Source organism: Melospiza melodia, chromosome 4, assembly GCF_035770615.1.
Source record: "Melospiza melodia melodia isolate bMelMel2 chromosome 4, bMelMel2.pri, whole genome shotgun sequence".
Lineage (NCBI taxonomy): Eukaryota > Metazoa > Chordata > Aves > Passeriformes > Passerellidae > Melospiza > Melospiza melodia.
Window position 1 is genome coordinate 94,238,160 of NC_086197.1, and position 27,908 is coordinate 94,266,067.

Here is a 27,908-nt window from a genome sequence, read left to right on the forward strand (position 1 = left end):
GGTGGCATACGTAACTTAATAATGCTTTCTTTGGGAAGGAGGTGGAAGATGGCATTTGTATACACAAATACATCCATACACATACCAAACCTAACACAATATGTTAGCACTCTTTTGTGCTATAAACGTAGTAGGCACACTATCATGATAGCTGGAGATGAAAATTTTTGGTAAGAACAAGCCTGTTCACTCCTCACATCATGATTTCCAGATTCCCCCTCAGATTTATACTGCAGCTCTGAGGCACTTTCAGTGAAATATGCTGAAAGTCTTGCTCATACCTCCCTGGAGCTACACACTGGAGAGCACAGCCGTGTGTGCTGCACAGCTTGGGCACCAGAGCAAAAGCTTCTGCACTGACTGCTCATGTGGAAGACAGGTATGCTCTTATATTAATAGATTTCCTTTTGCGTACTTACATTTCCTGGTGCAGTGGTAGCAGCTCACTGTTGAGATGCTCTTTGTTTTGCATTAAATAAAAATGATTACTGAAATTATTGTTACTAATAGGACTACTAAGTGTAAGAGACGTTGCCTATTCTGTGTGACAGTAAGAGCTGTGATAATTCTAACAAAGCTCATTGTGACTAACATAGGAAAGAAAACCAAATCTGTCTTCCAGGACCATCAGAGCATTTTGGGGCTGGCTGTAGAGAACCTAGGAAATTTTAGCATAAGAATGAATGCTTGTAATCTCTACTGGGATTCTACTACCTGCATAATCTGCCCAACAGAGCAATGGAAGATGATCCTTTCCATTAATCAGGATTAACAGGGAATCAGCTCAGTCAAAACTAAATAAAAACACTTGTTAATCCAAATTTTGCTCAGGAGGGAAGAACAGAAATGGTCTGCAGAGCATTCCATAGTATTATTCAGAGTTCTATAGTCTGTGGAGGACTGATGCTTGAAAGCATATTTTACAGTAATATGGGCATAGTTCCTAAAGTTGCCGGTCTGGAGAAATATCAATTTACCTTTTGGCTCTTGCCTGGAGTTTTCTATTAAATGCCTTTTTTTTTGTCTTTTGAGTTTTTAACCTTGCACCAGAAATCTTTACAGACTAATGTACCTGCATTTTGTTTGAATGCATACTTTACATTTTCCCTCTCATTCAGCACTCAGCAGTGCCATTATTCTTTATTTCATGCAATGCTGGTTCCCTCAAGCTGCTCTAACAGGCATCCTAAAGTTGGTATTTCATTGCACTGTTGAGCTGATGTGTATGGCTAAACTCCACAGAGATATGTTTGAATAAAAAATATTATATAAAAACCTAGAGCAGAAGGAAAAGTACAGGGATAGTACAGCACTTATGCAAATCCACTCAGATTTGTGATGAAGACTGAAATGATGGAAAGAAAATGAGAAAGGGAAAATGTGTTTCTATTAAGAGTGTTCATGAATTGGAAAGAAACCAGTTAACAGTTAATTCCAGCTAACTGGAATTACGTGTAATGTAAAAAGCAATGGCAAAAGTCATCATTTTAAGTCCACATTCCAGGTGGCAAAATGATGCTACAGAAGAGGTCACAATATTCTGTAGAGGTGAAAATATCACAAATGTTTCTGAGTTTCTGAAGTTCCATGGGAAATGGGAGAGACAGTCAAAGTCCTCTCACAAATAAAGGTGACCTGGGAATCATGGATTTTAGTAAAATAAAAGGGCCTGATATTCAGGCATGGGAGGATATGATAGATTTGTAGCAGAGATGATTTACAGTGCAAGACTGAAAATTTTCAATATGATCATCTAAAATATTTTTTCAGGAAGTTTTAGAGGAAAAAAAAAAAGCGAGAGACTGATTTCTCTCAGCTGCTGGGACCTTTCTCTGGCACCACACAGAAAAGAGACAATCCCGTCTTGGAATCTGAGGGTGTCCCAAATCACAGGGTTTGAGGCTAGGATTTCTTGGCCTTCACCTGGATTTTACATCAATTCCACCTGCAACTGGAAAATTTTACTGGTGAAAGTTTTCTCAAAATGATGTGCACCAGAAAAGGTGAAAAAGAAAACTCACATAGGTTTGTGTTTATATCTGTCTGGCTTAGAAACTCTCTCCATTTTCTGAAGTCACTGAAGCATACACCATCTATCTGTAGATAAAAAGAAACTCAACTATTTTGTAACTAATTGAAAATCCTTTTCTGCTCTGGGCAGTATGCATTCAGTGGAACTTTGATAATTAGCTGAATCTTTTCAATAATGAATACAAAGGAATATCTCATAGTGAGCTAATGCTCTGACATCTGTAGATTTACTTTCTGGCAACTGAAAAAGTTGTCTCTTGTTTTGAGAGTTAATACTTCATAGAATTTGTGCACTGAGGCCAATTCTCATGATTTTGTCAAGAATCTCTGAGATTTAATACTTCTCTTTTGAAGATGACTGTTGAAGACTTGCTCATTATTTACATTTAAAAATTAAAGCTGTGCATATGGGAATTGAAAGTAAGGTTTTACAAGACTTCACAAACAGAAAGTGCAGCATAGATTCTTTTGCATGTTATTAAAAATATGTCTGGTGAGTTTTGAAATGTAAAATACCTGGGACATGGAAAAGAACCCAAGCTATTACTGTTATGTACTCATTATTAATTTGTAATAAAGTATAGCATTGCCTTTGCAATCATCATCCATGAATATGATGTCAATACCTGAAGAAATTGCACAGACTGTCTTTACAATTTCAGTGAATTTAGAACAGAGAATAAGGGGGGGGGGGGGGGGGGGGGGGGGTTAAACTAAAAACAAAGATTTGGGAAACCAGAACATATATTTTCCTGGATTCTTAACTTATTCAGAAAGAATTTCATACTGTAAGAGAGAAGATTGAATAAAAATCTGATATACAGATTTATTAAACCTCCAGTTTAGGTATACATTAACTGAAGAAAGATACTTTCCTCCCAAGAGCCACCACAAAAGGAGTCTTGATGAAGTAAAGAATATTTAAAAACTCTACAGCATTGCCTTTTTAGATACCCTAAAGAGACACAAGATGACTACTGAATATCTGCTTGGAATTGGCTCAAACCCAAGAAAATACACTGTCCCTCAGGGTAATATTCATGAAGAATGATTTGCCAAGCTGGTGCCTGCCCATGGTTAGATACCACACCAGCTGGACACAGCGCCACCACAGAGAACCTTGCAAAGAACAGTAAAGCACCAGATCAAACTCCTCCTTCCTCATCACATAGAAAAACCAGTGTCAGGTTGCAATTTCAGTGCTATTTGTGAGAAATCTTATGCCCAACAAATTTTTTCTGCATCTGTCACAAAAAACAGTCTGTGATGTATATTTTCTCACAGAATATAAGTCTCTTAATTCTAGGTCAGAAAAAATATTATGAGCTGCATAAAATCTCAGAAATAGTTTTAACCGATTAAAGGACATGCAAAATATTAAATGATTGAGTAGTGAGGAAAAAAAAATTCAAAGACTGATTCATTAGTTCTCATTAGGATTTGACAGTATTTAGTGACTTGAACAGATTTTTACTGAGTTCCCAACGAAAGTAAGAAATCACTGAGTACATAAGCATAAAAATAAAGGCAGAAATATTTAAATATACAAATATTGAGGTAGCAATATAGATCAGCTCAGGATCATTAATAAAATCACTAAAGATCAATTCACATTATGATCTCATGTAAGTAGGAAATATTTTGCTAAAATCTATGAGCCAATTTTCTCAAATTCAAAGTATGATATCTAGATTCATAATGTAAAATTGACCTGTTTTTTCTTCCCTGAGAGCAGGATCAAGTTGTCCATCTGATTTGGAAAATATGACATGTTCATACTCATATGAATTTAAATGGACTTATTGATTGGTGGTAGTGCTAATTATTTCTCTGTTGTGATTATCATTGTGAAATACAGGATTTCATGGCCAAAGAAGCTGAAGACTATGTTTTATCATTGAAGTTATTTTATCTTTATTTGTTTTATCTTTGATGCCCAATTTTACTCTCTCCTTACCACATGTACCACAAGTGTCCCCTTGCATGAGGTTTCAGAAGCAAAACTTTGTGGTTCCCCTGCTGAACCACAAGTCTCTGAGTGCTGTTGGACTCACGTTCCACTCAGTGTTGAAGTCACAAGGTCTCTCTGTTGGTATCTCTTCCAAAGAAAGAGAAGCTTTATTTACCAGCCAAACCTATACATTTTACCATCTTCATGTCTGAAATTTGAGCGTATATATACGTTGTAATTTAGGCGAGCACCAATTTTACTTCTCTGGACATTTTCATTCCTCCTTCCCAACATAGTTTGGCTGCAGGAAAGAATGCAGACTTTTAAGTCCATGGTTCTGATCAAGGACCACCATACTGATGTGGGAGACTGCAAACTTGCTACTGAAATGGCTCACAAGACATCTAATTTATCCTGTGCAAAGCACTCAACTTCCAATTTCAAAATAAAATCCATACAATACCATTCAGTAGCACAACATAAACAACCTCTACATTAAACAGAGCTTAGCCTGAGTTGTCCATCATACTGTAAGCTAATAGTCACAATTTCCAGTAAAAAAATCAAAATTTCTGTCTCAGACCTTTTGTGATAAATACTTTCAACAGCTTGCACTACTTCTTCTTTGTAAAATTTTTGGGTTTAACCCTTAATAATAATAATGCTAGTGGTATTTACCAAACCCCTAAAATTGAAAAAGGATAGTGAGACTACTATTATAGTAGATAGTGAGACCAGTATTATATATTTAGAATCATTATTTTCACAGAAATATAAGTAATTGTAAGCAGTACTTCCAATCAGAAAGGTGAGACAACTACAGTTAAAGAGAGTAATGACAACTAAATATACATTGGTAATCTTCATTACTTTTGTAAACTATCTCAGAGAAGCATATAGAGGCAACAAGATAACGAGCTTTCAATTCATGCTGAATTTACTGCCTTTTTCCATATGACATATAAGCTCCAGCAAAGGAGTATTTTTTTTTATCAAAAATGCTTCAAGAAACATAAGGCAAGTCTGCTACCCCACTGAGTACTGTGCTTTCTGATTTTGAAAGCTGTTTGTTATGCTTTGAAAACAGGCACTAGTAAAGGCAGAATTAAATCCTCTGCTGTCAAATGACAAAACTGGTGCAAATTTTTTTGGCATTAACCACAAAAAAAAAACCAAATTACTGAGTTTTCCTAAGTCATTTACCATACAACCATCATCCTTTCAGAAAAAGAATGTGCAAAAAAAAAAAAAGAATGTGCAAAAAATAAACAACCTGGCTTGGATTTTTTTTTCTGTTATTTAGCAATTTTGGTTTTTTTAATGACCCCTTATTTACAAAGCCTGTGATCAGATATTCCAGGTCTTGTTGTCATTAGGGAAAGAAAAGAATACATTAATTGTAGGCAGTTGCAGCAGGGAACATCAAGCAATTACCCGGGAGGAATTCAACCAGCTCAGTGGTTATGAAAAACACTGTGGAGTTTTTAATAAACAGTTGAAGCAGATTGCTGCTTTAAACTCTTTCTGATGAGATGTTCCCCTAAAGAAAATTACACCATCCTCAGCACCAGTCTAGCTGAAAAGATTGTTACCTGTAACTAATCACCGAGGCTTAAAAAGCCGTAAACAGGCGCTGGTGGTGAAGGAGCTCTCTCCAAATTCCTGCTCATTGCTTCCCACACAGCGTCCCTGACTTTGTCTCCTGTAGCCACAACGTTTGTGCAGCTGCCTAATGAGCTCGCTGGCCGAAAGGATCCTGTCCCCTGTAACCTCAACCCCTCCCTGCCCCACCCCAGTGTCTGCATTTTGGGTTAGTCACCCAACCTGAATCAGTACGAGCCTTATGTCATCATGAAAGGAGAGATGAGGTTCAGGGAAAGGAAAAATGGCATTTCACAGACATAATGATGGTTTAAAGCGTGCTTTATGAACGAATTGTAAACTGATAGAATGATTCACAGAGCAAAGGACTGCTGGAGCACTCCATTCCAACCTCACAATCACCGGGTTAACTTCCACATTAGATGAGGCTTCTGTAGACTTTTGTAGAGAAAAACTTTATTTTAGGTGCTTTTATTGGGTTTGTTGGTTTAGCTTGCTTTTTATTTTCCCTTTATTCAGTTAGAATTTCCTTTTCTTCAGCTTGTGAATGTTATCTATTTCCTATTTCTGACTGCTGAGCTCTGAGAAGAGTCGTGCTTCATCTTCTTCATACTAAGCAGCACCCAGTGGAGGGGAAGAATCCTTTCCTATGACCTGCTCCCTGCATAGTTAATTTTAAAGCCCTGCTTGCAAGTAATAATTATCACAAAGACATTTTCTAAATTAATATTCTTTCAAGAAAAATTGTTGCTTTCATTTTACAAGTGACCTTCTTGGAAAAAAATCTGATTTGAAGAGTGTTTTAATCTCTGTTTGGAGCAGAACAGAGTGGACACTGCACATTTTGCTATGAAACCATGAAAAAAATCTATTGCTTTGTGGGGAAAAGACATTGTCTCCAATGCCAGGACTTTCAGCATTTTTAAAATTGCTTTGGGCACCAATAGCATATTTTCAGTTTTGCTCATTTTAAAGAAGTCTAAAGAATATTGAATCTGTTTTGTGGTCCTTGCATCATTTCCCAACTGTTTGAAAACAAAAATCTCTTTTTATAGCCCATCTATTTTACTGTCAACAATAAAGAAAATTTGCCTCAGGAAAAGAGCTTTAAATATAGCTGTGGTGCTATCAACAAGTTAGCACTTCTACATGAAAGCAAGTCCAGTTCATTCCAGAGTTTTGCTGCAGGAGATAGAAATCAGCAGTGCCATAGCATGAATGCAACCTGAGTTCTTCATTGCTCCTTTTTGCTGGAGGGAGCTGGAGAGCTCAGATGCATTGGACCACCTTTCTGTCTGATAGTGTGTGGCTTGGGTGTGCTCCATATAATTGAAGGTTGGTGGTGAATCCCAAAGTTTTTTAATGCTGGGAATGAGTGTTCATGAAGTGTGCTGGACTCAGCTGAATGTGGAGTTTATCTAAAGAAAGCTTAGTTCTAAGAAGTGAGCAGGTTGGCTTTTCTCTTTGGCCCAACTGTTAGCCTAAAATCAAAAGAAGGAATGTAACAGCCTGGGAACACCTCAGAGCTTAAGGACACTTCAGTCCCTTGTTACTCTTCACTAGAAAAGTCTAAAGAACAAAATTTATCCTTCACTCTTGTTTTGACAGACATATGCCAGATTTCCTCATGGGCTGCCCACTGCCCAAAATTTCAGTCTATGCTTCCAAACAGGCCCATGGTGTGCAACATTAAAATTATTGTATGACCTCTGACAAGTTCCCACATCACCTTTGTTCCCTATTTTCCAGTTTCATCTTTGTTCCTCTAGGAGTTCCCAGCATTTATTAACTTCCACCTTTCCAGCTGGTGAAGGATCCTTTTCTTCCTTCCATTAACCAAGAGTGAGTTAAAAGTCTAAATACTAAATACAGTGGGTTTTAAGCTCTGAAGAAATCACTGGAGCATTTGAAAGTAAACTTTTCTGAACTGTTGATATTATTTCCATGCCTCTCCTAAGGCCTAATTCTAAAATTATATGATGTATATATAGTTCAAATCTGAGATAGATTGAACTGTCAGTGATGATAAATGTTAGTGACACTGTCTAAAAAAAAAAAAAAGGAAGTTACTTATTCTATGTGTTGTGTTCTAATATAATCTACATGTGTTTTCTGTTGTGATTTTTGCCTTGAGATTGTAACAGATTTTAGCTCTGTCTGCTGTGATTCTTGGTGAGCTGCAGGGAAGCGAGCAGGGACAGACCCCTTATCTCCACAGTGGTACAGGACTCAGAGAAGAGCTCATCTGATCTCTTTAGGCACCCAGAGCTTCTTGCCAGACTTGTCAGAGGTCAACAAGGGAATCTGCTCTCTGCTAATGTCTTTTGTGGGTGAAATTCTTTCAGCAAATACAACCAACTCCTCTGAGAGACAAAAAAAATCTAGGAGGCATTCAGTAACCGTAGATCTACAGAACTCCAGATACAGTGAATCAGGAATGTTCCCACTTCTTTCTAATGAGTTTTGTGTTAATAAACGAATCTATGGAAGAATTCTATAGGGTATAATCTCTACAGTGCTGGGTTCATTTTTTAAAAAATTTTTCTAGGGAGATTTGAAATGTGGAAAGAAGAGAGGACTAGTGTGGGGTTTTCCTCAAGAGGAGCCAAAAGAGAAAATTATTGCTAAATTGATCACTAATCCTGGCAAAATTCCTTTTGCCTTGTTAAAAAACCAACCAACCAACCAACCAACCAACCAACCAACCAACCAACCAACCAACCAACCAACCAACCAACCATCACAAACAAACAAACAAACCCCAACTAATCAATAGAATAAATAAATAAACAAAACCAAAACAAAACAAAAGCAGCCCCATCAGACTGGTTAGAAATACTGAATTCTAAGAACTGAAAATAACAAATTATATAAATGCAATTAAATAAAATTAGTACTTGTTATCTACAGATGCACAAAATTGGTAGATTTTTGACCTGATTCAGTTTTCATCCTGGTTCTCTATAACAATTATATGTCTATGATTTCAAAGTGGTTATGTTGTATCTGAGTGAATTGTTAACCCAAAACTTCTCCCCTATTCTATTTTTCATGCCCTAATTAGAGCCTTTTCTAACAAATAAAACAAAACAAAAACAAAAACAAAAAAAAACCAAATTGACACCATCTCGTGGTTCTTGTTCATTCAAGATTAGTATGGAACTTAACACCCCAAATGGTAATTGCACTTAGTGTTGAGCACAGCACTCATTTTAGAACTTCTGACCAAATCAAAATAGCATTTTTTTAAAATAAAGTTAAATGTGCTTAAATGTTACTTCTTGATGGATTTAGAGTAATGTTTTACAGTGACTGCCACCTAACATCTGTTGGACATTAGGTAATCCTGCTGCTAGGATTCATCTGTCTGAGCATCACTGTCTTCATATGAGGGCTAGTTCATCTAGAATGCAGTTGGTTTTACTTGAAAATAGAGTTCTAAAATAGGTCAGATTGATTGTACCTTCAGATTGGTTATTTAATTCCACTGATTATCATTTTTTTATTTAAGTGGCTGAACCTCCCGTAAACCCATGATGAAATTTCTCATTGTATTACCTATTTCAGAGGTCCCAGCTGTAAAAAGATATTGAAATAGGGCTTTTTATAAATAGTAGACAAAACTCCAAGTTTTTAATTAGGTAATTAACATAGAAACAGAATAAGAGACTGAAATAAAACTTTTCTATTCAGTGAAACACCCACACTACTTAAGCAGGTCCTGCTTGCAAAATATTAAATATCAGATCATAATTTTCCTTATCCATTATATAAGATTCTAAAGAAATTTCCAGTGAAATCACTAATCATCAAATTATTGTAAATGTTTATAATAAGGAAGACCATTACAATTGATAGGTAAAAGTCAATTGTAAAACTGAATATTAATATGATTTGTTGCCTTTTTATATCAGAGCCACTATGCAACACAGGTCTAATCTTTTTTTGTTATCCACTGCAGTTAAAAACAGTGATGTTCATTCTCCAGATTACAAAAGCTAATGAAGCAAAAGCAGTATTTTGAATAATGATGAACACCACAGACAGAGACGAAGCATTTCATTCAGAACCTAGGTTTGTTTTTTATTTCTAAAGAGGTAGGTCAAAAAAATAATATGTTATATATGTTTCCATATGTATGTATATATCTATGTGAGATTCAATAACTCATATATGTATCTATATATACCTGCATGTGGTGGTGACTGCATTTCTATTTAATATTTCTCTCTCTTCTCTCTGCCCTCTCTACCACACATCTATTCTTTAATAAAATCCATGTTCCTGACATTGCCATATGGTCTCATTTGCACCTTAATTTGGGCAGAAGCATCTTTTGATGAGATTCTAACCCATATGTATGAATATATGTCCCTTTGTTCAAATGTAAGCATATATATCATTGAAGCATGAATCTACCTTGCCTCAGCACAAAGTATTTGCTTGTTGAACCAATCAAGTCTAGATATTTGGGCTCAAATTTAAGTTTATGAAGTTAGAGTTATGTAAGTTAATTTCAAATTGCTGATAATGGTTTCGATCCGATAATGTAGCATTATACAAATTTTCCATTTGAAATGGTTCGTAGATCCTACCTTCCCTTTCACAATTTACTGCAATAAAAAAGGAAAAAAAAGACACAAAAATGCCATTAGTGTCAGTACAGAAACCAACTAGAGGAGCAAAAAAAATTACATGGTTTGGACATTTCTGTGAAGACAAGACAGGCTATCTGACTTCCAAAAAGTTTGAGTCACAAAGGATTCCTTACATTTATGTAAGCAACTTTCTGAAATATATTTCTGCTTATTTAAAGTAAATACATTACAGTGAATCAGCCCTGTGATAACCTGGGGAGCTGAAGAGCACCTATACATTTGAACAAAAATGTTTCTACTCTAACTAACAGAGTAAAAGCTGTTGAATCTTAGCTCAGGTTTGCTCAATGGACAGACTTCCCACCTTCAGTAATCATTTGCAGAACTTTAGTTGCTAAGTCATCTAAATGCTTCAAATGTATTTTTTTTTTGCATTCTCCAGCAGCACTCCTGTATTTTTCACATACTTGAAAAATTCTCATTGTGATCCCACTTCTTTCATGCAACTATTAGGCTGCTGAAATTTCCATGACTTTCATGAAGTGCACCCCAACCTAAACTGTTAAACATTATTCATTTAGGCCACTACATCTATTTGTCTGTTAATGTCATCTATGTGTGTCATGATCATGTATAAATTTTATATAATTCATACAGAAGTGAAGCAATGTTTCCTGCACAATGCAATGAAATATATTAATTTGTTTCAGAATTTATTGCAGAATTCAAATGGGGCAATACTGAATTCCAGCAGTAAAGCTTCCCTTAATTCACTGAAGGCAGCCTCTCCTGTCACAAGCATCACTTGAATTCCAAAACCTGTCTGCATAGGTGAGGGGAGAGCAGTGGAATGTTGCTCACCAGACTTCAGTAAGGTGTTTGATGCTATCTCCCATGATATCCTCACAGACAAAGTCATTAAGTGAAGGCTGGACAAAGGGATGGTGAGATGGATGGAGAACTGGCTGAACAGCAGAGCTTAGGGGGCTTTTGATCAGTGGCGAAGAGACCTGGATGAAAACCTGCAACAAGTGATATCTCACAAGGGTTTTGATACTGGGTCCAATCTTGTTCAACTTATAACTTAGATGAAAGGGTAGATACTTCCAGCAGGTTGGCTGATGACACAAGGCTGGGAGGAGTGGCCAATACCCCAGAGGGCTGTGCAGCCCTTCAGATGGACCTCAACAGGCTGGAGAGTCGGGCAGAGAAGAACCTTCTGCAATTCAATGCAGAGAAATGCAGGGTCCTGCACCTGGGGTGGAGCAGAGATTGCACCTGCTGGAAGGCAGCTCTGCAGAGAAGGAACTAGGAGTCCTGGTGGACAATCAGCTTTGCATGTGTGGCCTGGTGCCGGGAAGGCCAATGGAAGAGCCTTCATTGCCAGCAGGCTGAGGGAGGTAATCCTGCCTATCTACTCAGCCCTGGTGAGGCCGCATATGCTGTCCTAGTTCTTGTCCTGTGCCTAGTTCTGGGGCCCTCAGTACAAGAGAGACAGGGAGATCCTGGAGCAGGTCCACCAAAGGACCATAAAAATGATTTCCTCTCATGAGGAAAAGTTGTGAGAATTGGGCCTATCCAGCTTTGAGAAGAGAAAACCGAGAGAAGACATCACCGATGTCCGTCAGTATCTGAAGGGATGGTGATGGGAGGATGGACCGAGCTCTGTTCAGTGATGCTGAGCAAAAGGACAAGAGAAATGGGCAGAAACTCCTGCACAGCAAGTTCCACCTGAACATGAGGAAGTACTTCTTTATATTGTGGGTGACCAAGCAGTGGAGCAGATTGTCCAGAGAGAGTGTGGAGTCTCCTTCACTGGAGATATTTAAAGGCCATCAGAACAGATGGAAGGACAGAATGCCCAGTGTGCATTATTTAAGGATTCCAGATAGAAGCTCCATCTTTCTACTTAGACTGATTTCAAATGATGTGGAAACCTTGAAGTTCCTCTGCTAACCATCAAAGGTAACTTGGTACCATAAAACAAGTGTTCATACAAAGCTTAAAAATCTTCAGTTAGTTGAGAATGTATTGGAAATCTCATTTTGCCATTACAAGGGACTGCATTATAAAGATCAGGTTATTAATTCGTTAATTAATGCAATTTATTCATTAGGAAACTAAGAAAGATGTCAATTTTATTAATTCCTTCATAAAATTTGTTGGGATTGTTTTAATTAGAAAGGTAAAACTTCATCAAAACATGTAATTTCTTTAGGCAATCTGCTCGGATAATTTTTAGGAACTTTTTTATGAAAAAAATCTGCTATGGTGTAATTTGGATTATTAACATAAAAAAAATAATGTAGATAAATGCACAAAATGCATCCAAAAGTTCTAATTTCCTTTTTTACTTTAATCTGTGATCATAACAGACATTTCTTTCCTCGAGAAAGAACTTTCTGCTCAAAATTACAGAAGAAATTGGAATAATTATTACCTTTGGTCAGTGCTTTAAATATGTATCCACATATTCAGATAATCCCAGAGAGGGGCAGAGAAAAAAGGATGTGTTTGTTGTTTGTGTGGGTGTTCTTTCTTTCAGGATTTGCATCACTTCCTATTATATCCATTTTTCAAGCTGTCTTCAATTTAGAATCCTTAGCCAGTGGCAGAAAATTGTACTTGAAATAAATTAGTCAGCTTTGTTCAACAAGAAAACAGCAATATTTAATTTTGGAATTTTATTCAGAACAACTAACCTAAGGGCAGTAGATGCTGCCAATAAAGAGGGAAATGATTTGTCATATTATAGTTGGATGTAGCTATGATATCACAGTGGTTTTTCCTTATAATGTAAGAAGGCAGATAGCCAAAATAATGAGACATTTTTGGAAAGGTTATGGCCTCTTTACCTTTCCTCCTTGATAGATCTGTACTTGCATACAAGAAGGTAGATTGGACAAGACAGTTTCAAGAGTCTGGGTAAAAAAGCAGTGCACAATGACACATTAGTTGCTGAGTTATTTTTTCCAGAGAATGAGAAATGTTGCTAGAAAAACTGGCTTTGCCTCACTCATGCTGCCTTTCTGGTTGCTGTTGGAAAACAGTATGCTTTGGCATTGTCTCCACTACTGAAGACAAATTGTAAAAATCTATTTCTCATGCTGCAGGATTTTTCCAAGTATAACCATTTTCTGAAGGTGAGTATCTTCAATATATCATTTTCTTTCTATAATTTTGCATATCTGGAGTAGCTCCTTTAATCAGTGGAACAACATCTAGGTAAGGTGTGGTTGCTAGGAGAGGTGAAGAGCATCTCCTAGGATCTGCTTCCTAAATTCTGTTTAACTATTGCTATGAAAACTCCTTTTGTGTCCAAAATGTTCACCAACAGGGGAAAAAAAATTCTCATGTTATTTTTCTTTTATTCTTTTTCTAACATTGTTTAAATTCCTTTCTTTGGAAATGGCAGCTTTCATGTATAGATTTATCATGGGCTTTAAAAACCTGTTGTTACACTGATAGTTTCTGAATCATAATAATCTGTATTACAATTTGACAGGAATTTAGATAACTTTGCTTTGTGGATGTGTTTTAAAAGGATGTATCAAGTAGGAAGGAAGATACTCAGCGCAGATATTGTGTAGACTTCACTTTTTCAAACATAAAAATATGGGGAAAATGTCTCTATAAAGTTTGAGACTTGCATACTGCTTTAAAATATAAATGAAACCCAAAATAGTCTTAAAACTAACATATAAACAATGAGATAGGTGTCTTTTTTGTAAGTCTCACAAATGTCCAGAGACAGGCTGGAAAGATCCCCTTTTCTCTCTTTTACTTGCCAAGAAAAAGGAACTTTTCAGATGATCAGACTAGTCAGAAGGGCACAGCTTATAGAAGAGGCAAATAATTGCATACAGATCAGTGGGAATCCAATTCCTTCAAGAATATAAGAGAGTGTTCCACGAATTTGAATGTGTTTCTAAAAAGCTAAACACCCAGGCAGGCACAGCCAAGGCACCCAGGAGTCTGGTGGGTAATGCTATAGATATTGGACGAGCAGCAGGAGGAAACAGCAAAAATCCAAAGCACACTCAGCAGGCATCAGTGCAAGTTAAACATGGGACTGGTAAATCACCCAAACTGACTAATTATTGTAGGCAGCATGTTAGCAGGCTTCTGAAAAGAATGTGGACTTGTAGGTACTGCAGCAGTGTGAAACGTGAGGGCAGGTGTAAGAATCAGATGTTTGACCCAGCTGATCTCCAGAAGATTTGTGCATTTTCCAAGGCATGCAAATTCAGTCATGTTGTTATCACATCACAATCAGTCAGAGTGCAAAGCCAATATGGCAGACAAAAAAAAAAAAAATCTAAAGAAATATTAAAAAAGAAGGTAAGACAGAAAGAAAACATACCAAAGGGTGTTTTCAGGAAATAAAGACTTCTGCAATGGATGGCATCACCACACATGCCACCCAGACCATTTGGAGCACTAATCTCATCTGATATGGCCCACTTAAGCATTAGATAAGGAAGCTAAAATAAATGCTTTAAATTTTCATTATAATATTTTGGCTCCTAGCCAAAGGAAAAGGACTGGCTGATCTGAAATGGCAGATTTGATTAGGAATCTATGGCATACCCATAACTTGCTGAAACAGTAACTGGTTTGAGGCAGAAAAATGGAGTATTTCAAACAGCAGAATACACCTATGCTTGAAGACCCTGAATCCCTTTGCAGATAAGGATAAATAAACTTTGTCTCAGGTTCTACACACAGAGTACGTTACTTTTTACTAGATTTGTCTAGTCTTCTGTCCATTTGATTCCCTTCCAGTCATAGCCTAGTAATGTCAGAATAAATAATGCACAAAAGGCAAGACCAACATGTAACAGCCTAACGAAATTACAAATGCCTTCACAGGACACACTGTTAGGAATTCTTTATAAGAAATACCCACACCAAATCCTTCCCTTAACAGACAAGCCATTATTCACATACTGCAGCAGTGGATAACACATTTCATTAGAGCTGCAAGCCTGTAAGACTGCTATCATAGGATGCAATAATGAACATTATGGAAAGCAAATTAATCAGAAAATTAAGTGGGGACAAAGCAGAAGTTTCTAGCTATAGACATGAAAGCACACTCTCAACCACAAGACTTGGACATATCCAGGCATTGTCATCATAGGAAAGATTTATATTCATTCTAATGCACTGGTTTTTTAAAGCCTTCTCTCTTGGAACACAATTCACAGTCCAATAATTTTGAGGGCTCTCACATGCTAAAATGAAGATCAGCTGAAGTTTATTTTAGTTTGCCATGTGATCCCACCTGGAAATGCTCTAAATTTATTTGCATTTAAGCAGCATTCCAAAGTAACAGTTTGAATATCAGTCCAAAAAATGAGTTGCATTCAAGAATATGAAGGGGTAAACAAAAAACGTCTTTTCTAAATCCCTAGGATAATAGTTTGATTTCTAAGTTATAAATTAGCCTAAAAAAACTTTAAGACAGCTGTGTTATCATTTGTAGGCAAGCTTAGAATAATCCATTTACAGGAAGTGCTTTATAAAATATGCTATATTTATGAATGGAAGATCTTGGATTTGGATTCTTATTTCTGTCCTTGAGTATTAATTTCATCAAGCAACTGGACTAGAACATAGGAAAAACATATTACTGTTAAAGATAATCAATCAATAGAACAGATAATGAAGCTGTGATGTCTCTGTCAACACTAAGAATTTTTGGTGCAAGTTAGAAAAGCCCTTTAGGAAAAATACTGTGCTTGAATCATTGGGATGACCTCTTGAAGGCCCCTTAACATCTTTGCTACTACTGAATAGTCTATATGTATTTGAGTATTGAATATTATTGACTTTAGAACAGATCTATTTTACTTATTTTTTTTCCCTTAGAGCATGCGTAAAATTAAAGATCCCAATCATAGTGCTAAAAAGAAGAGATCACCTGAATTTTCCAGGAAAGTGACATTTAAAAGCCCTACTTGTTAAGTCCTAGTTTCAGGTTCATGACAGAAGAGAAACCATTTAGGATTTAGCAATTCACCTTCTATCATATTAGTTCCTCAACCCGACATTTACTGATCATAAATGAACATTTATCATAGAAAGTGACTCTGTTTCTATTTTAAATTTCTCACTAGATGAAGCAGCCCTTCTTCAGACATGGCTCAGGTTCAGTTAAACACACTCCAGCACTTTCACCCTCACTCAGTTTTGGTGGGGGATCCCTTTTCTTGCTTTCCACTGTTGACAGTCTTCATTATTAACTGGTTATTTATACTAAATGTGCCAGGTAGTATTAAATCAGATTTCCTTCATAACCACATCTTCTTAAAAGAGATAAGTTCCAGAATTCTACAAATATTTTTTAGTTCTGAAATTAAACTATATATATTTTTTAAATTTTTGATGGAATTACTAGCATTCTGATTCCAAGCGCAAACATCCTGAGCTCATTGCAACTCCAAGAAATCACAAAAAGAAGCTTTCTAAAAGTTCCAAAAAGCTTGATGTTAAGAGAAATGTATTTAAGAGCTAGGGCAATAAAAATTATTAATAATATTAAGCAAACAAATTAACTTTCCAGGTGATTACTGAAGTATCACTTCAAAGGTGTGATATTTCACTTTCCAGAATAAATATTTGTGCTTTTCAGATTTTTTGTTGCTTCATTTGTCTTAGCAATTTTTTAAAAATTAGATCCCATGGGAAAAGCAGAATTTTTAAAACTAAAACTTTAAAAAATCACTTTGTTTTATAATTATCTTGAGACATAATTTAAGTTCTAATAGCCTTTTAGTCAAAGTTATACAGAACTCAGAACTGCAGACCAGCTACCAGTTAAGCACAGACTCCCTGGATTATTTACTTTTGTTTTGATGACACTTTACAGTGACAGTTCAGAAATAGATTGATTTGTAACACTGTAAATTAATGCTGTTTGTGATGTTGATACAATAATACAGAACTTGTCCTTATTTTCCTCTTTTTTTTATCTCTGGCTGTAAACTTTTTTCTTATTTAAATTCTTTCTGCTTCTTTTTAGGAAAACCAGCTGGATTATACTGGCAAGTACCTCAGGAAGGCAGAACTAATTGCTCCAATTATTACTGGAGAGCCAGGTGGGAAATTAGAATGTGGGGCCAATTGGGGATAGATAAAAAATACTTCTCAGAATTTAGAGAGGAAGCTGATAATGCTTTGGTTTATAAGGCTGCCGTTGTTTATCTTGACTCAGTTTTTAAAGTTTGGGTTTTAGGCATTAGTAGTAAGGCTATTCCTAGCTTAAGGGGACATGTATAAAATATAGATTTCTTTTTAAAAAACGAGAGAGGATAAGGACTTCTGTCAGTGCATAGGCCTGACTCATTGCTTAAGGATCCCTTGTGACAGAAAAGTATATCTGCTCTTTTAAATTCTTAAAATCAGCATATGACAGGCTATCTGCAAGTGCTTTCAGTACTTGCTTTCTATTCCCTTATGTCCTTTTTTCTGCTCTGTAATGTGGCAGCTGCTCATGTGAGAAATTACACTTGCTGGCATTTTCTGCTTTAAATTTTGTTGGCATTGATTAAAATTATGGTGTCAAGTAGTAGATGGCAGACCCTTGCTAGAAGATAATGGCAGAAAGCAAGGTTCTGATTTTATATTAAAGACAGTTTAAACAAAGTTAGGTTGAATTTTAGACTTTTTATATATAAAGATAGTAGAGACCTTTGGCAATTTTTCTTCTTCTTTCAATTAGATATCTTCCTGGGAAAGGATTATATTTTAATCAGCAATATTTTATTTTGAAAAAAAATGTTTTCTACATCTAAATCAGAAGGGCAATGGGACTACAAAAGCAGGTATTACAGACACTAAGAATGAGTTTTTAAAAATAGATTAACATGTTTATATTGCTCTTGAGCAAAGACAATGAGAATGTGCAGCAATTTCTTTTGCTATGTACATGACATGGACTCAAAACTAAAAAAATACAATTCAACCACTGTCCAAGTCAGTGGTAATCTGATGATAAAATACTGGTAACATTTCAGATTGTCTATATTTCTCTTTACATCCATGGATCAATATCCATTAGAATCAAGTCAGCAGTCTCATACTCAATCAGTAAAAGACTGTTGATTAAAAAAAATACTTGCGATTCCAGACTTTTTCCAGGTTCTCATAAATTTTGGTATATGTTAGGATTAAATGTGCAAAAATCCAGAATTATCTGAGTAGTGGGAAGGTATAAAACATCAAAGATAGTATTTGACCTAAATAGTTGATGCTTCCTGTGGTTTTGAGATACCAATCTAAAAAGGCCTTAAAAAGAATTGGTTTAAGTCTTCGTCCAGAAACATAAAACTATTTTCCACCATGGTGAAAGTCACTGCTTCTGACTTGGTCATTTATTGCTGCTTTATATATTATTCTATGTCTGTTCTTTATACTGCTAGGAGTCAGGAATCATGTTACAGAAAATAAAAATTTTCAGCTTAGTTCAATTTAATTAAATTTAAGAAAAAGAAATATGACTAGTTTATGATCTGTAGGTAAATTGAAGACTACTCCAGCATGTAAATTCACAGTTCCTCTGTCTATTCCTGACATAAATATAGAAATGAGCCATTGTATGCTATGTAAATATACTTGCAATTTTCCTTGGGAATAACAGGTCTCAGATTCTTCCTACCCAGTACTGTACATGTGACATTCTCATGTTGCTTCAGTAGTTGAAACAATGAAAAGAAACTAAAAAGTGGAATTTTCCTGGCACAGAGTTGCTGACCTATCTGTTCAAAACAAAACACTGGATGAAGTGTGTGAAATGTGGGTGCCTGATGCTCCTAATCAAAGGTACAGAAGAAGGAGAGAAATGTTTTTACTTCTGTAGCTGTCGAACACCCGAATGTACAGCAGCTCCCAGAACACCACTCACACCAAGCAGGCATATCTGCAGTTTGTGTGTTGAGCCCTTCCCAAATCTTTGTCAACTCTTTCATAGCAAAGAGTCATAGAATGGTTTGGGTTGGAAGGGATCTTTAAAGATCATCTGCTTCCAACCCCTTCCACTAGACCAGGTTGGTCAAACCCCCAGTGTTCAACCTGTCCTTGAACACTTCCAGGGTTAGGGCATCCATCAGGTCTCTGGGAAACCTGACCCAGTGCCTCACAAATTCAATGTAAATCTACTCTCAGTTTAAAACCATTGTCACTGGTAAAAAGTTTTTTCCTTTTTTTGTAAGTCCCCTTTATCTATTTCAAGCTACAACAAGGTTTCCTCAGACCCTTCTTTCCTCCAGGCTGGGCAACGCCAACTCTCTCAGCCTGTCTCCATAGGAGAGGTGTTCTGTCTCTGATTATTCTAAAGTAAGAAATTTTCTCACCTGTAGTAAACCTGCTATTTTTAGCCTGGACAAACCAGACATAAAAGTATAGATTTGTGCATTTACAAAAGCATTTGCAAATCTCAGTAACTGTATCATAATTATCTGTTAATAACTTTCTTCATCTACCCTTTTTCTCCTCCTAAAATTTTCTAGTTGAAGGTCCAATATTAGGGCATTTTTCTCTGAACATCCTCATAAGGAATAATGTTATACTTCTGATATTTCAACCTTTGGATTTAAAAGAAATCAAAATGCTGGTTTAAGGTGTGAGATGCAGCAAGCCCTCAGCCTGTTCTCAGTCATAGTACAATGAATCCTGAGATTTAAAGAGTGTTATTCTAGCCTAATTTAAGAGCAAGTAAAAATGAATTCTTTTCTCTGAGTTTTAATTACTCTGAAGAATATTGCATTGGTTAGCTGTGTCTATTCTGTCAGTTTGTTTCATGCCTTGTTTTACTCAAGAGAGCTAATCCACTTATCACTCCTGGGTGCTCCTCTTCAGGAGAAACAGTGTGAAACAGTTTGCAAGACAATTTGCTCCAGGGTCTATTCTGTGCAGAAAGGATGGATGAAAATTTGACTAGGGTGGTTCAAAAAGCTATAAAGGATCATTTACAAGTCAAATTATTCCCAGTCAGAGGGTCATGCATCCTTCCAAAATCTTATTAGAATGACTTCCTAGCATGTTTTAAGCTTGCTGTAGAATTTCAACAATTTTTGTCATAAACAAAGATTAGACTGCCTATATTATTGAAATACAGTGATAAGAAATTAAACCATTCTGAATTTCTTTGTTCATTATTTTGGCTGATGAACCACAGAGCTCAAAATTTAAAAAAATAGTTTTTTTTTCATCTCAAACTACTCTGAATAGATGCAATTAAATCCACAGTAAAATTTGCCTGTTAAAATATGATCACAAAGTATGTTTGGGGCTTCTTCTTGTTGTGCTTGTTTTTTTTTTTATTTCTTTTAATCTCTAACTTAGGCAAATAACTAGCATGACCAAAAATAAATTTAAAAAAGGAAAACTCCTGCAAGAGTTCACCAAGGTTATACTGAATGAGAACATATCTCTAACATATAATTTTGTAGAAATTCAGTAAGTATGTGTGCACCTTTAGATTTTCAAATAATACAAAACTATTCCTTCTGTTGTCCTATGGGAATATATTTACTGGGCCTTTACTAGAACATTCTGAAAATTTCTGTTCAGGTTCAACCATCTGTAGAGGGAGACAGTTTCTTACTCAGAGAACTTTGTTCAATTACATTCAAAGTATGAGGCTCAAAGGACCATTGGAAAGGTCATGAAGTGAACCTTTGAGAAATGGCTGGACAGTGAACAGAAGATTTTGGTATTCAGGACATGGACTGGTGGATAATAAAAATAAAGAAGAAAAAAGAAAGGTAGGAAAGCCTTACTGTCTTGGAAGATTTGGGTGAGGTGCTGCACTGCTCTTGTAGAAAGATTACAATTTTCTGACTGAAAATCCTCACAATAATAAGGCAAGGCACAGAGGATGACAGAAGCACTGTGAGTTCTCATTCACTCAAAAAACCCTGACACACTCCTAAAAGACTCTTTGCTTGAGGTGAACCTCAGTGGTTGAGGACTGAGGAATGATTGAGGAATGATATTTTGCATGCATACAGAATCTTCAGCTGGAGAAGATACAACATTCCCATGACAATGCTATTTATATCTATATATCTCTCTCCTATTAGAAGCAATGGCATCTTGGGATTACTTAGCAAATTCACGCTTATAAAATGTATGGAAATATTTTCCCCATATATTTTTTAAATGGATAAATGGTTGGTAGTTGGAAAATACCATCTGGAACTTATTGAGCAACTGAGCAACTTCATAGGACAGATATACCAATCATGATCTACAACTGAATCAAGATATTAATCATGTGGTTTTAATTGTTAGTTTCAATCTTTACATGGATGAAATTGAGTTTTTTATAATGTCTGTAATACTTTAACCATGTTATAAGAAATCGTTGAACAAGGTATATTGTACTTTCTGAAACAAATACAGAAGTTGGCTTGCATAACTTAATGGAGACCACAATATGTATAATAAGATTTACTGAAGCTTAAGAAGTTGAAGTATTTCATCTGCTCAGGGCAGAATGCCCAGAGTAAGATAGCATGCAACAATGCCTATCATAAAAATAACTAATACAGTGTCCAAGAACAAAACTCTGATTTTTTTTATATTATTAAGTAGTACAAAAATACAGACTATTAGAAGAGAATATATTCAGAGAAACAAAGATTATCATAGACAGAATCACAGTTGTTTATATTGACCATTTGGTTATGCCAGCAAAGTAATTAGCACTGTTGTCCAGTATTTACTTAAAACTATCCTGATATATGTTAATAGCACAAAAACTATTCCCAACAAAACATTAACACATGTGGACAAACAATTACAAAATGAGCATTTTTTCCCTGGAGATTCCACTTATGTAAATGCCTGAATTCTGTTGTCATATCCCCATGAGCTGAACTCAAGCCCTGTTGCTACAGTTCTGTTTCAGGCACCCAGAAACCAATTCTCATTGTCATTTTAGGATCTCACTTTTCTTTGCCTGCATCTACTGGTCTTAGAGATCCTCTGAGTCCCTTGCCAGATTTGTCAGGCCTGTGAATTACTTGGATGACTGAAACATTTCACATAGCAGTAGAACTTCATGCTCAATCAACTAAATTTATTCTTCACCATTTTAAAGAGATTAACCCAAGGCTACTTTTTATAGAAGTTATGCCCTAAGAATGTCTGAAAATGTAAAAAAAAAGAGTACCAGTATGAAAAAGCTTTACATGTAACTCTAAGTCATTACTTGCAAATAAGAGTACAAATGCCAGCTATGGGAGATTCAACAGTTAATGAAAAGTGGGAATGAATATTTGCTTCCACTTAACTCCAGAGCTCATCTGGTCCACAACACAGGTAAGTGAACTACAGAAAATACATGGTTTTAAGATTGTCATTCTCTTTTATTCATCTATAGAAAGAATGCCACAATAAATCTGTAATACTGAAGTAATTCTCAGGTAATCTTGAGTTCCTCTAAATTCTGAACTACTTTCCCAAAAGATAATTACATTTACATGCTGAAACTCAAATGCTCTTGAATTGTTTTCCAGCTTTTAGTTTAATTTATCCTTTGACACTGACATTTCCCCTCTTAGTCAGCTGGAAATCAGACACTGAAATCCAGACTGCCTGCACCAGCCTCTCTCAATGGCAAAAAACACTCAATAGGGAACCAGTCATTTTATCAGACTAGGAGTTGTAACACTTAGAACTCCCAAGGTAGCAGAGGTGAATTGCATTGTAAGAGAAAATCAGGGAATTGCAGCTCTTCAGTCATTTGCAAATTTTGAAGACAAGAAGAAACATCTTTGGAAAGGTAATTTCAGACCAATAGTTACACACACATCTTCCAGAATGTTTCAAAAGGTGGTTTGGGTATTATTTGGTTTGTTATTACTTGTATTTGTTTGGGTTTGTGGTTAATTAATAATACCAATAAGGAAAAAAAAAAATTCTGTTTGTAGGCTCTGAAATTTAGGATCCAAGACATAACCTAAGGGGCAACTTATGATGAACAAAATAATGAAGATATATTTTTTACAGTTATAAATCTGTATAAAACTCATCACGATAAAATAAAAATTAAAAATTCTTGACTTCCCATTTTCATCCCACCATTTCTCTTTTAGAAAACAAATTTTTTAAATGCTTAAATATACTATTGAAAAATTCAATTTTACTAGGAGACTATCAAAGTGTTTCATATTTGATATTTGATAAAGCAAATTATTAAGTATTTTTAACGACTACTATGTATGGAAATTTTTAGTAAAATGCATATACATGGGTAAGAATTCTTGTTTTGGAAAAGAGAACTTTATAGATCTACCTGTAAATTCTAATTTGATTTCTTCAGCTCTGTGGAACATTAGATTGCTTTTACCTCAAATATGGAAACAGCAATTATTTCCTCATGTATAGAGATTCTGGAAACCTGAAAAATGCTGATTTTTTAAAATGACTAAGCTTAAGGTCCATTTATAAATTATAAATAAAAATTTTGATTTATTAATTAATTGATCCTCAAAGCTTAATTCAAATGCATCTAAATGAAAAAGGTCTTATTTTAATAATAAAATGAAGGTCATGATAATTAAGTTTTATATTTGAGGTCAATATAAACATACACTTGAAAGAATATACCTCATATGTAAAGGGAAATGTAATTTTCATAATGTGTCCTTCAGTACAAAATATTTTCCATTTTCATGTGGTTTTCTATTATTACACAAGAAAAAGATAATCTCGTTCCTTATGAAATTATGAAAGTCATCCTGTCTGGTGCTTTCCAGCTCCAATATTACAGTGTCTTTTTCTTTCTCAGCACCACATTAATACCAAAACAAAATCATTCAGGATTTACCAATCCAATAAATGTTTCATTATAGTTCATCTGCATTAAGTGCAGCAGTCAAACCTGCTCAGCTAATATTTTTATTTTAAATTAATGTTTTATGTAAACACTAACATTAATAATTGATTTATGAAGCAAATATTCTGAAATTTTATAAAAATAGAGCCTGATAGGCATTAGACATATTCTTCAAATCCACTGAGCACTGAGTCTGCTCCATACTTTGTATGTTTTATTTGAAAAGCAATGAACATCAGAAGACAGATATTATTGTATATTATTCATTGTAATCTACCTATTTAATTACTTTAAATATACAGGTAGGACCCCATTCTCATTTAAACTGAAGAATCATTACACTGGTGTTCTGTGTAAAGGGCCTCTAGAGAAAATGAAGTTCAGGATTTCAATCTACAATACAAAGAGAGCATAGACTAATTTTTCATAGCATGACAAGTCAAAGAAATGGGCACATCCTTCCTAAAAAGATGGGCTACCACTGTGGAGCTGTTTGTATTTCTTTTTACCTTCTGAATCAGCCACTCCCACTCCCGACTGCTTCACTGGTTCTTGTCCATTCTGGCTCATCTTCCCTCTGTGAAAAGATATGGTTGCTGTTGTCAATAAACCATAGAAAGATAAGAGCTAAAACAATGATATATCTAAGCTAATGAGGCTTGGTTATTTTAAGAATATTGTATTTTTTCTCTTTTGAAGGCAGCTGCAATCACATCTTGCTAAGCCTGTACATCCTTACAGAATGGATCCATCAGGTGCTGTCTCCTACCTGCCCCACATCAGTCTGGGGCTACAAATGTCTTCTCACTTTATCTTGTCATAGTCAAAATGAGAAGATAAATGAAATATATAATAAGCAGTCATAAAAATTGATATTTAGTCTACCATACCATTACTTCAAAGGTAGGGCATACTTGTGGTTGCCATCTTCTTAAATTATTGTTTTACTTTATAGTTTAGATTTAGCATACGAAACAATTCTGAAAACTCAACATTAATCTTAAAGAGAGTGGAATAAATCATGCCCTAGAGTTCACTATTTTTCTGCATTTTATGTAGAAAGAACCTGCATTAGAATCTTAATGTCTATTTTTACCCAATGAAAGTTAGGTAAAATATAAGCTATCTTTAATTATACTTGTTGCAAGCTCAAAGGCATGATTAAAATCACTCTCAAACATTTTTTGCTTCTAGTTTCCTTTTTGCCCTAAGACTCTGACTGCTGTGATAGAGACTATAAGGCATTATCTTCAGTTGCATGTGATTCCTTGGGGGTTAAAGGGTCAGCACTGTTCTTTTCTACCTGAGTAGAAAAGTGTCAACCTGTGAGAAGAAAACTTCATGTCTGAAGTTGCCAAAATTCACAGGGAACTAAAAAATTAGTATAAAATCAGTTTTTCAAGTGATTTTACATTCAGTTTTAACTGAAAGCTATTATTTCCTTCTTCTGTAGATAAAGCTTCATAAATCTTTACAAATATGATACAAGAATTATTTGTCCCAAGGGTTATATTCATTATACATCATTAAATTGGTTTTCACCTTTGCATTCAAAATGAATTTTATTTTACAGCCAATGTACTGCTATAAAGTGTTATACAACACAAAAGCATAGAGAATCTGGTCTTTATCAGAGATAAGAACATGAGTCGCTTTCAAGAATATTACAACTGGATAATAGGAGTATTTAAAAAAAAAAATTAGAAAGACTTTACAAGATATATTCAGATTTATGTAACTGTATATAATCATTAATTTCCCTTGATAGGTATAGCTACTTAATATTGGCAAATATTCTAATTAGTTACCTCATCAAACAATTCCCATGGTGTCATTATTTAATTATTTTATTTTGCTTCAAGACTAATTGTTGCTATGCTTAAAGCGCTTGGACTAAAACAAAGAGTGTAAAACTCAGCATATCCAACAATTTCTGTTGATAGACCAGAAACTTAGTCAAAGCAGAGAGCTTACAACCAAAAGAGAATTTAAATGCCAAGATGCTTAAAAATATTTAGCCTTCTTAATACTTCACATCCAAATTGTAAGCTGTGAGCTTATGGATTTGCTGAATTAGTGTACAAGGTCAGAGTCCCTGAAGTCATTATCAAGCCAGTGTGAATGCAAATGATGAGTAGAATTTCAATTATACTTATATTCAGATCAATAAGAATTTTTATACAGAATTTAAAATGGAAACAGTTATCTATTTTAAAGATTCTCTCCATTAATGATCTGATGCTAAACAGTTATTTTGTCATTCATTTTCCTTACACTGCTATGTAAAGCCCTGGGGAACTAACATGAAAAATGAAGCAGGTCCTGTCTGTAAAAATTTTCTGTGTAATTTTAAATACGCTGTAAGCATATAAATAACTTAGTTTAAAATGCCATAATAAAAAAAAAAAGTGGCCTTACAAAAAATGAGACGTGGATATATTTTTTATACTTAGGTATAATTAATGAGAACAAATTTTTTATGAGAAAATCTGAAGCTGTGGAGTCTTCCTCCTGCTTTTCAGCAGAAGTGGGGCTGATTTCAGGCTTAAAAGACCAATGAGTCTGTCAGCCAAATAGCAAGGAACTGTAGGTACTGTCACATTGCCAGTCAATACACAGTAAGTGATGTTATTTGGACTCAAATTTGGCATGTGAACAGAAAATTTCTATTGAGAGCTCCATCTTGTGTTATTGTGCACAAAGATTTTATGTATCTTTGCTTTTCTCACTAGGAATGACAGCCCAATATTTTTCTTTTTCTTTTGATGTTGTCAAAGTCCAAGTTTATATTTTTTTACCCCTTTTAACTTAGAACAACATGAGTGAAAAATCCAATGCAAATCAAACAATTAGCACCCTACAATCTAAGCTCACATAATCCTCCTGGATTCTGAAAGTGAGATTGAAGTCTTAGATTTATCTCTATTTTCCCTTTAGTTACTGACAAGATGTAGACAAATACCATTGTGCTTTATTTATTAAATAATAAATACTCAGAAATATCACAGTTCTAGAGAATTTTCACTTCATTCAAGTTTTTCTAGGAAGCTTATCTCTTTTGTATCCTTTTGTTCACAACTTCAAGGGAAAAGCAAATTTTTTTTGTTCCAGAGAAAATATTGAACAACTATTGCAGACAATGAATCAACATTGACTACCAACTAATATTTTGAGAACAGTCAATCTGTAAATTTTTTTCAGGACAGAATCACTTAGTTGATTAGAAGTTCCTCTGTCCTATTAAGGAATATAAATGAAATTCGTAAATGATGGTGCATGCTGACAGAGGAGGTGAAAAAAATTCTGGCAAAACTTTTCTCTATGGAGTACTTAACTGGGTAAGAAATTTGTAAAATTAAATCATTTTATAGGATCATTACCCTGACAGTAGCCTGATAATTCCTACAGGGACTCTGTACCAAAAAGCTTTTTCCAGCCAAGAACTGAGAAATTAATTTGAAACTCCTAAAAACTTGGGAAAAGCTGGGCTGTATCCAGAATATGAATTCCCCTTGCACTAGTAACATCTCTTTACAGAGGGAGGAAAACCTTAACCTAAGCTTTCTCAATCCTACAATGATTGCACTTTTAAAACATAAGCTAAGCCCATCTCTACACACATTCATCAGGGGCTGAGGCCAGCACATCTCCTACATGACAGGAAGAAATTCACAAGGTTGAGGCAGAGGTTTGATTGGTTACTAACAATTCAATGCTCAACAAAGCAGAATAAAAGTGTGAACTGTGGGGAAATCCCCCCTTTAGCTGCTCTGCTCCTGCATAACTCAAGTCTGCAGAGGAAACTGCATAAGAAGATGAGTGGCACAGTGAAAGTGCTGTAAATTGTGCATGGAGGATACAATACAGGAATGGAAAA

The 27,908-nt window shown here is 35.3% G+C and overlaps 1 protein-coding gene and 1 long non-coding RNA gene across 7 annotated transcripts in view; one reads left to right on the forward strand and one right to left on the reverse strand.

Moving 5' to 3' along the window:
- PCLO (piccolo presynaptic cytomatrix protein) overlaps positions 1 to 27,908 on the reverse strand; it is a 323,800-nt gene that overhangs the window by 20,638 nt on the left and 275,254 nt on the right. For all 5 annotated transcript variants that reach the window (XM_063155629.1, XM_063155626.1, XM_063155627.1 and 2 more), the window contains one exon: positions 24,541 to 24,608. In XM_063155629.1, coding sequence (XP_063011699.1) covers positions 24,541 to 24,608 — 68 coding nt within the window. The remainder of the gene's footprint in view (positions 1 to 24,540; positions 24,609 to 27,908) is intronic.
- On the forward strand, positions 103 to 27,907 carry LOC134417859 (uncharacterized). Of its 2 annotated transcripts, XR_010027637.1 has the most exons (5): positions 103 to 379; positions 9,546 to 9,681; positions 10,893 to 12,147; positions 17,210 to 17,285; positions 20,758 to 27,907. It is a non-coding gene; the product is annotated as an uncharacterized LOC134417859 (long non-coding RNA). The 2 variants fall into 2 exon arrangements; XR_010027636.1 differs by having other exon boundaries at positions 17,210 to 27,907.